General features: G+C 36.0%; 1 protein-coding gene across 2 annotated transcripts in view; it reads right to left on the bottom strand.

The window, feature by feature from the left end:
* Positions 1-8,403: 8,403 nt before the first annotated feature.
* Positions 8,404-11,082, bottom strand: part of LOC113226060 (protein mahjong) — a 59,683-nt gene continuing 57,004 nt past the window's right edge. The window contains exons 33-34 of one of the 2 annotated variants that reach the window (XM_026458573.1): positions 9,336-9,457; positions 8,404-8,516 (exon numbers count right to left, since the gene is read on the bottom strand). In XM_026458573.1, coding sequence (XP_026314358.1) covers positions 8,439-8,516; positions 9,336-9,457 — 200 coding nt within the window. In that variant the 3' untranslated portion in view covers positions 8,404-8,438. The remainder of the gene's footprint in view (positions 8,517-9,335; positions 9,458-11,082) is intronic. The other variant, XM_026458574.1, reaches the window with a different exon arrangement.

The raw sequence follows: 11,082 nt of genomic DNA, 5'->3' as shown, positions 1-11,082 counted from the left end.
CATAGTATAATCTTGACTTTCACATATTTTGAGTTACAACACTACTGTAATAGCAGTGCGATATATGGGACTTGTCAACTTATGTCTCAGGGTGACGGGCGCAGTGACAGTACCCCTCAGATCTTTGTGATTTGAAGCTCTAAGTGGCACTGCAACTGTTACGGACAGACGTATAGCTTACCATCATGCTCACGACTTGTTGGTCCCGTCAATTAATATTATTAAAAAAAAAACAGTTGCATGAACCAAAATATCATCATCAACCAAAGTCAAATGATTTATTCACCAAGACAACACAGTGCATTGCCTATAAGTAAGTCAAGTTACAGAAATATACAGGTATACATACTAGTGTCATCTCATGATGAAACATCATGATTTTTTAAGAAAATGAATATTCACTAGATGTTTCTACGAAAAGCACTTTAAAAGTCTGCTTTTTAAAATAAGCGCATAAGCACGCTTTTCATTTTAAGCGAAAGCGTTGGTCCATGCGCTTAACGTTTTTCTAAAAGACTTTAAGCGTCAAACTAAAAAGTGTTTTAAGTGAAAAGCGCTTTTACAAGCACACTTTTTAAACGTACGTTTTAACGTTAAAAAAAGTAAGCAGTTTTTTCCATTTCAACGGTTAACAACTACAAAGTTAAACAACTGATGTTTTTGAATGCTTTTAAAGGCCAATGAACAAAATGTTCATATTTTTATGTTATGTCATAAATTTTTATTTAATTATATAATAATATAATTCGTTTTTTACAAAAAAAACTTACCTTAAAACTTTTAGTGGTCTACTTTTGCTTTTCGCTATCAACACAATGTTGCAAGCTTTTTTCACGTAAAAGTCTATGCGCTTAAACGTTTTCTAAACAATTTTGTTAGCTTCAAACTAAAAAGCGTATAAGTGATAAAGCGTTTAAAAAAGCACGCTTTTTATAAAAAAGCATAAAGTTTAAACGTTTAAAAAATAAGCAGTTTTTCCCATCTCTTATGTTCACTTAGATTTGAAACCATAAATTCGTTGATTTTATAAAAAGCGTGATTTTCAAAGCAAAGTTTTAATGTTTGTTTGAATGTAGCCATTTCCAAGTCAGATACACTAACTGGTACTTTATTGTACGTATACGTTTTTACTAATCTGGTTTTATTTGTTACTAGCTTAGGTTACAAGTTTATGTTTACCTCTATGTACGAGTATGTATGTATGTCTGATATCTTCGCCATATCATTTTTTTTTCGGGTATCTCTAATATCTGTATATATACAATGAAATTACAGTCATTATTCTATATTTAACAAATATTTTTTAAGTCTCAATGCTGGGCGCGGGTCTTCTCTGAGGTGAGAGGGTTTAGGCCATAGTCCGCCGCGCTGCTCCAATGCGGATTGGGAACGTCACAGTTGAGAACGTTTTCCTAGGGTTGATGGTTGTGAACCTTCTTTGACGTGCAGGTTTGATCTCGTTTTCCTTCACCGAAAGACTCGTGGTAATTTCAAATTTCGCACATACATTCCGAGAACCTCATACAAAGGTCACATTTGACTACCAAAGCTTTTTATATCAAATATAGTTAAGTTACATTTGTAACGGGACGTTAGTTCCACACTTTGCCGCTAAATGGCATTGGCCGATTTGTGTTAAATTCTTTGTAATAAAACCAAGGAACAAAAGCTGATTAAGATGTTAAGTTTTCCATCCTCTAAGGTTAGACCCGACAAAACAAGCGCATAGAGAAATTCATGAGGTCCGCTGCCTGCCCTGATAAGCCGAAAAGCGCTATCTCAATCGGAGTAAGTTTTGAGAAAATCGACTTTTTGTAAATTGTATTTTCGCACCTTCAAAAACAAATATTTCTAATGTGGAGAATTCAGCCCGCAAAACTGAACTCCTGCTTTATTCTCCTTCGATAATAAAAAACTCCTTGATTTAAAATGGACTGTATATTCATATAAAACAAAAATGTCAATCTGACTTACGAAACAAGAAATTGTAACAAGTGCTTCCATGAGTGAATACAAAAAGTGATTCGAAAAGTGATTAAATACAAACCAAAATCCGCCCATATTTATACCGGCACGATGTCTCCCACATCGTGCCGGTCCTATCAATGGGTCGCTACGCCGCTCGGCCAATCAGAGCTCTTGAATTAATCATTCTCGTCTGAACTTCAGCTCTGACCGGCCAGGCGCGCACGGCCGTCCGTAACATCTAAAGATGCTAACACTTATTTATACGTAAATTTGCCTTATAGATTTATTGACATACCCAAATTATCCATAACTTGTACCATTATACCTATTTTCTGAGATACCGCTATTTTGATTAAAAATAACAGTTTCAAAAATTGAGATACTGCTTTTAGCCTTAATCTGCTCATAGAGTATCCCATAAACAAAGTCAAATTTTTATATTTGATAAAAATACCTTATTAGTTTGTAATAAAAAATCATTTAAATTTTTTTTTAATTACTTTATTGACCGTATCAGCAAATTACAAAAAAAAAATTAAAGCCATTATTTGCTTTCTATGAAATTAAATTAATCAAAAGTTGGCAGTCCTCGCCAAAAAGACATCCTATTAGCAGGTATTAAACTGGAAAAAGATTTTAAAAGATTTATTTTTTTTGTTTGAGAAATTCCTGCAGGTACAATTTTTTTTAGTTGGGGGTGGAAGTTTCTCTAATTTTAAGAACTTTGCACCTATAATGCTTGCCGTAATGGGTTCATTATCGAAACTAGTTCTGTAGCTAATATCAAAACTGCCTCTGCTAACTTCCACTTCAACAATGTCACTAATGTAAGGTCGTGGTGACAGCCGGGAAAGTTTGTATTGGGTCGTGTAGTCTTGCCACTCATAGAAATCATCTAACGTCATTTTTTGGTATTCACATTTTTACCAGCACTACTTACAGCTTTGCAAAAATCATCAAAGTCATATATTTTATTTTTCATCCGTTTCATCGCCAGTTCTACTCTATGGTGAAAAGAGTCTGCAGACACAAACGTGTGCCCGGTTTCAAAGTATTTTATAATAATCTGCATTGATATCATCAGAATTTATTATATAAATTAGAAAGGAAAAAAATGTCCAGTTTTTATTTTGAGCAGAACAATTATCCACCCAGAGTACAATATTTTTCATATCTCGATAGAACATAAAAAAATGATAATACGCGCTTATGATCTCATTTTTAGATCGTCCAGATAATGTTTCATGCCAAAGTACGGGATAGATACTAGATTCTTTTGAACCTTTCCTAGCTCCAGTAGGGACGAAACTTTCATTATAAACAACAATCCTGTGAGTGAATACAGTCGACTTAAACATATCGATTCTCGGTAGCATTATGACTTTTTGTAAGTCTGCGGAGTAAACAATGGTATCAGCGCTGGTTAAGTTAGTGTCAGATTGATACTGTTCTCTTGATCTCTTAGCTCGTTCTATATGACATGCCCACCTGGTACAGCATTCACAGTCTCCCTTGAGATTGTCTTTATCATGCGTTTTATCGTGCAAATCGAATTCTTCACACACTTCACATTCTTCGTGACCCAGTTTTACGAACGAAATATTTAAATCTTGCAGAACTTTTCGGTATTTATCGTAAGAGCATGTCATCGAAGGATTTTTTTCTAGGAAATCTGTATGAAGATTTGTAATAGACAAGTCACTTGGCAAATACAAGCGTTTGGGCGCGTGTTCACGTCTATAATGCGATATCCTGGGGTCAAAACTAAATATGTGTTCCTTTATAGGACCATCGTCAATTTTGTTGTGAGGAGTGTTAGTACATCTTTTGTCCACTGGAGCACTGACAGAGTCATCCTTATTGTTACCTAAAGCAGTCTTTAAGGGCTTGTCGTTAGCTGCATTATAACCCAAGGTAGTTAAAAAGAAAGTTTTGCATACTTTGCATGACGAACCTTGTGAGTTTTTAAGATAATAGAAGAATGTAGTTTGTCTTCTGTAAGTAGTTGGAACAGATTCATTGACAGTTCTCTGTTTCACAGGTTGGGAATAAGTGTGGTGCAACATAAAATTTTTTCTGTCTTTATTGCTTAAACTCCAAAAAGAATGATTCAATTGCTTTCGTTGCTCTTCCGGTATGTTTATAATACATAAAAGCCTGCATGATGAAGAGCATGGAGGTTTTACGTCATGTTTTTCCCTTTTTTCTATAATTTTAGTTTTATTTCGCTCTTTCAAGGGCACATCATACTTCTTTGTCTTTCTTATTGTCCCTGTTTTAGTATAAGTTATCAAATCAACGGAACTTTCTTTATTTATCTCGTCATTTTGTGTTGTATTCATTGTTCGTATTTGTACGTTTTCGATAGTAATGTTTAATGTTTGTTCATTGTCAACATGTAGGAACTCATCATCGGTTGTATGCAATATTTCCTCATCAATGGTCTTCATTAACACGGCGCAAGCACTATCAATATTATCAACTGTATTATTCGTAATTATCTCTTGATTATGGTTTTGCGCTACTACTGGAAGAAGTTGATGGTACGATAAGTTTTGCTCTTCCCCAATCGTCATGTTTGGAATTGCGTTGTTTACATTTTGATGGTTAAATTCTACACTATTTGGACATGTAATCGGTGATGGGTCTTCGGTAGGATTGATATTATATTCACTGATGGGAATAGAGCCAAATGTTAATAAATCCGAAGATTTAATCGAGATGTTATCAAAGTTATCCGAGTTCTGATTGACGGTTTCAATCTTCGAAGTAGATGGTTCTAATGTAATGTAATCGTCAGTAAAACAAACATTTGGTATCATATTTTGATTCTTTTCAGCAAAATATTGTTTTGCGCTGCTTCGTCCGGATAAAGGATAGTCATCATTTGAATCGTCAGCATCACTGCTAGGAAAAAAGTCAGGATCGATATTCTGGATGTCACGCTTTAGTTTCTTTGAACCTTTAAATTTTTCTCTCCGAGACTTATCTTTTTGTGCTAAGGCCATCATCATTTTCTAGCTTCTGTGTGACATGGCTGATCTGCAACAAATCAACATCCATTTCCTTATATAACATTAAAACATACATTTCGCTCAACTAGTTTTATAATTTCATTCAATTTGGTTACCTATGTAGATTACTCAGTAGGCTAATGAACCACAGGTAGACTTTTACACTATCGTCAATAAAAACAGTGAAACTTGTTGTGTTTTTACATATGCCTGCTACTCTGATGTGATGTGACTGATTTGTGTGTAATACCTACACTACGAAAACGACTCGTATTTCATGCCTTACTAAGGCGCTCTAAAGGTCAACATATAACAATTGACGTCCAGTTGATTGTACTATTACCAACTCAGATAAATACTTGTAATTCTGAAGTGTCGTTATCGAAGCTTCCAAGTTTGAAATTAACTTCAAAGAAAGTGAGAAACTAGAGAATTATCCTATAAAAACTTACCTTGATATCAATAACAAAAACTTGTCACTGTATATTTATAAACACTGTGTTTTATTAACTTTTTCCCTATTTTTAACACCACAAAACAGATTTGCTTCCTTCCGCAAACAAAACAAACTAAGAAATGATCGCTATGTTTATCTTCATGTCACAACACGCTCTATTGTCACATGCAAGTGAGTGTAATCCTTAATACTAAGATATTAAAGACCATTTTAAGTACCTACCATACTTCGGTACATCCGTATCTCAAACCTTAGCGAACTAATAATACGCACATTTACTTAGCGCAAAAGCACTAACTCCGCAACTAGCTCGAAGTTCGAAGGAAAGATGAGCTTACCGCTTATTGCATTAGAAATTGATTAATATTGTTATCAATTATTTTTAAGCGTTTCTAGCCTATGCCAATATACGCCTATTTGGCTTCATAAACACAACATGCCGCCAAATCTCTTAATAATTTAAGAAAATATTGAGATATAAAAAAACTTCTTAGAGGTTTTTTTTAATGTTTTAAGTTAGATAGCGATGTTTAGATTATACCATTAAATGCAAAATTATTATAGCTATGGAATGGTATAAAAAAAACTAAAAGGGCGTATCTCAGAGATACCGCCTTTCGGCTTAGCAGGGCAGCGCTAGTTCGTTCCGTGGCTTAGCTGGCATAGCGTCTGGCACGGTTTGTTAAAAGATGGCGGTTCTAATCCGGCCGGATCGAAGGAATTTTTTCAAGTCTTCGGTCTTTGTAATAATTATTAACAATTTTTGTAAGTACTGTTCAGAACACGATGGTTAGCATTAATATTACACATATAACTGGTTGATGACACGATCTTGGTCAGGCCGTGATCATGGACGGTGAATGGTAAGTGGAAACGTTGGTGTTTAGATCCGAAAGCAATAGTCTAATTTTCATCTCCACCATTTTGCTATGCGAGACATATGTATTGTATTTGCCGTCGCTATGTCTATTACCATGGAACAATAACTGAAGAGCACTGCTAATTGCGATACAAGAAAGCGTAGTAGTCAGGTATTTAGTACCTATTGGTTACACCAGATGTTGCGACGCGTCAAAAATTTTTTTACATTGACGAGCTGCAATTTATCAAAGCTACTCTAATTTCCAGTGATAACAAACAAATCAACTAGATGGCGCTTACACAGATTTGTTTGGAATAAATTGGCGCCATTTGCCCATATTAGGAAGAGTTAATTTTAGAGATGAAAAGGATATCCGGTAACTATCCGGTATTCGACCTATTTTTATTATCCGGCCGGATACCGGATAGTAAAACAATATCCAGCCGGATACCGGATATTTAAAATAGAGAAAAATTCATAATCAAATAAATTGAATCATTGATAAAAAAAACTGATATTAATAGGATAAACAGCAACTACAGGATCGTTGACAATCTGATTATTACTTGTAACTGAAAGAACTATGAAGATAAATAACGTTATCTGTAAATTCAGTACTCAAATTCCAATAAAGCCAAATTATGGTGTATGGAGACCAGTTTTCAGTTTTTCTGCAGTGCTGTCGCGAATTACGCGATAATCAATTATTTGGTGAGTAAACGAATTTCACCCATTTTTTGTATTGTGGTAACACTGCTTTTGCCTTTGCTAACTTTTTATTTTGACACTATCGAGACGGCAGTAACGTCAACGGCAATGGTGGGACCCGAGTGCACTTCAGTTTGGTTAAAACTAAAGATATGCCTGTGTAAGTGAATGTACCCTAAGAGATAAACAACTGGTAAGTTCCTCTATGTACTGTTTAACATTACGACATGCATAGACACGGTGGAAAGACACACAACTAAGTTAATTGTCGAGTTTAATATTGTTACGAAACATGTTCAATGACTATCCATTTGCAACGTGCTGACTCGACCCGCAGTAGACTAGCCTCATTGACGCTTATGACTGGCCTATCGTTGGCATCAATCGGGTCGGTATTCGCTGGTATGTAAGCTTGCACCGCGATTAATAGCTATCGAAGCTTGAAACCTGTTGGGCAGAGGTTGGACTAAAGGGGAGGCTGGAGGTCCACTGGGGGCACCTCTCAAGGTGTTCCGCCCCAGTACATAGGCGAGATGTGCTGGGGGGTTTGTACGCGACATACGAGGTACACCTCTACGGTTCCTCGTCATAGCACAATGTAGTGTTATGAACGTTTTAATCATGGTTCAGTGTTTTTCTACCCTGTATATCTATAAATTAAGTATCTTTTGTCGTCCCTCAATATCTACATTGAGAATATTTGAACCAGGTACATAGGTATTACAGTCCAATAAATCTAAATCCAATAAAGTATAAAGTGGCGACAAGTGGTAAAAATTGGTTTTATTTATTTTCATAAACGAGACCAGCTTCAGAGGAGTTTTTCACTATAAACTCTTGCTTACTTGATATTGCCAGACGACCAAATCAAAGGATTGTGATGACGATCAAGTTGAACTATTTCAAATACAATAATAATGAAACGTGTAAGTAGATTAAAATATTTGTTTTTGGCAAATTTGGCATCAAGGCTCAAAATTAGATCACAAGCAAATTAATAAAATCGAATTGAAACAAAATAATTACGGGGTATCAAGTGCTAGGCCATAGTTTCCCAAAGTGATCCCTACCAGTTTATAATTTTATGCTGTCACCCAATCCCCCCAGTTTCTTAGTTTACCCGCTTGTTGATGCACATCCGCGTTAGTATAAGATTATAAAATAAATTCTGGTTGTTCATCTAACTAATATCTAGGACTTTATAATACTCTATGCGAGTACTAGCTTTGCCGAATAAAACTGAGAAATGCTAAAGTCACGTGTTACGCTCATTTCAGTGAATTGTAACTTTAAAACGCAGGAGGGGTCGAAATATCCGTGGTCATGTTATTACTAAACTAAATAAAAAAATTAATAAACACAAACTATTTCACTCAATAAAACTACATAATAATAACTTTACTGATCAACACATTTATTCTTATGTTCCCTAATCGAGCTCAAACTCGATGATATCGCCAAGGTCCATTACGCCGTCGCTGTCGCTGCTTGCGTTCTCCTGTTGCTGCTAAAGAAACAAAAATTTTCTAAGTAGTTAGTACTATTATCGCTAGATGGCGTTAGCCGTAATCTACATTCATACGTTGACTTCTCACAAATATAACATAAAGCAAGTAAGTATGGTAATAATCCTCAGGCCGCCTTTACATTTGTAAGTTTTACTCACGTAAATAACTTGCGTAATTAACTTAATTTGCGAATGTAAACACTCTTGTAAGAAGCTTACTGTAATTTCTTACTTCTTTTTTAAATCGTTCACCGAATTCTTTCTCTACTTTTTTTTCATTATACCAAGTGACGCGACGAAGCAGACGTGGGCCTGGTGGTAAGCGACACGCCTGTTCAAAACAGTTGCAGTGCCAAGCAAATCTTTAAATCGCTAAGACCGAAGGGGCACTGCCAACGCGCCTGTCACCCTGAGACATACGTTGATACGATACATACATACGATATATACAGAATATTTTTGGAATGTACAGAGACGTGCATGCAGGTCAGTTGTTGGCGCTGTACTATTCCAGTTTTTTATTTGTGATTTTAGCGCAAATGAGAGTTGATATTTAAAAGTGATATAAGGCCCATTTGTCTGATGAGTTTCTATTTCTGGTTATATACTCGTTGTGCTCACATTAATGCTTGGTAAGCTTTTTACGGACTGAACTTACAAGTGTAAAGGCGGTCTTATTTTTTTTTGTTTTGAATGTACTCTAGAAGTAAAACTAAAACTGGTTTTAGGTTTGACAGTCCTTATTAACGAAGCCTGTTCATAATAAATGTCCGAAGTGGAAATGTTACGGTTTTCTAGTATTTATATATTAAAATTCACCCGTCTGCGGTTCCGCCGTCGCCGTCTGCGCGGGCGCACATTGGCGTCATCTTGCGACGACTCTCCAGAGCTACCGCCGCTCGCGAGGCCCATCACAGCGTTGCGGAGAAGGTTAGACGCCACTGCAAGTAACATTATGGTTATATAAAAGAATGTTGGCGGTACGGCAAAAAGGTCGTTAATAATCTCAGTACAACTCTGTACAGAGTACTAAAAAACCGACCTCAAAAGTACGTGGAATTACATATAAACCAAGTTTTATAGAAATCGGTTACCGGAAAGTGCACAAACCAGGATTCATCGCCTAGTTCCCCACTAAACGGCACTTGACACAGGAGATGATAAAAATCGGTTCTCGCTACTCAAAGTACATTGAGACAGAAAAACGCCTTGAATTGGAGAATAGCAAAATCAACCATTAGAATAATTGCTCCTTACAATAAAATTTAGGCGCTATTTACAAAAATGAATCTTCATGCGTGAACAGCCAACCTTAGAGGTGGATGATTTTCTTCAAAATTAAACGGTGGTACCCTCTTTCCAAGAAGAATCATGAAAATCGGTTCACAAATACCGGAGTTATCGCGTAACACACATAAAAAAAACATACAGTTGAATTGAGAACCTCCTCCTCCTTTTTTGAAGGCGGCTAAAAACCAGAAACAAAGATCTGGGGGTCTACTCCCTTTCTCCGTCCAACATCCGTCCCAAAACAATTACTGTCAAATAAGTAATACTCGACTAGTTAAAAGACGCATGATGCGAATGAAGCTTCATACTCGACATTGTCTTTTCAATTTATTTATTTTTTATTTATTTGCCTACCACATGGTTTTTCAAGAGGTCTTACAAAAACATAGAATTATGTAGCTTTAAGCATGTGGTACCCTGCAAGGGCACTGCAAAAATCAAATCAATCAACTCAATTTTGTCGAGTATTACTTATTTGTCAGTAATTGTTTCGGACGGATATTGGACGGAGAATGAGAGTAGACCCCCTGCAAAAAGCACATAGAGTAATCTCAGTACAGAAATTACTCTATGTGCTTGTGTTTTTTTTTATTATGTCAAGTGACGGGACGACCAAGTCGTGTGTCTGGTGGTAAACGACACGCTTGTCCATAAAGGCCCATTTAGACGGAGTGAGTTTCTCGTCTCGAAGATACGATGATCGAAAGAATATAAAAAACTTTCCTCGTCTAAACATTCGCGATTACTGACCGTCCACGTGAGCGATAATCGCCTCGCCTTTGAATATTGAACGTCTCCTTGTAAACAGAACTTGACAGCAAAAATCGTATTTCCAGTTTTTGTGCCAGCCAGTGCTACCATGAGTGCAGTGCGCGAGGGTGTTTTGTTTATCACTGCTTTTCTAAGACAATAATTAATGAAATCAGAACGAAAATAAATTTTGGGTTCAGAAATGTTACAAAATTTAAAAAAAAGTATAAAAAAATATATATTTCTATACAGATTAAATTAGAATGATTTTTGCGTCATTTCGGTATATCCATAGTCAATAACGCAGTAATCACTGAACTCGAATGGCAATTCTCGCACTCAAAACTGTTCCAACTGAATTTGTACGATTATCATATGAACTTGAAAAAAATGTCATACGAGATCGAGTTTAGACAAGACAAAAACTCGTAAGCAAGAATCACCTTACTACATATTTCTCTGTGTAAACAGTCGAGGAGGCGACTAAGTTGCTTGCGAATCTCCTATGACATAATCGTAGGCGATA

Source organism: Hyposmocoma kahamanoa, unplaced genomic scaffold (genome assembly GCF_003589595.1).
Source record: "Hyposmocoma kahamanoa isolate Upper Pololo Valley unplaced genomic scaffold, ASM358959v1 181, whole genome shotgun sequence".
Lineage (NCBI taxonomy): Eukaryota > Metazoa > Arthropoda > Insecta > Lepidoptera > Cosmopterigidae > Hyposmocoma > Hyposmocoma kahamanoa.
The sequence above is the reverse complement of the archived record's forward strand: the minus strand, read 5'-3'. Positions and strand labels throughout refer to the sequence as shown.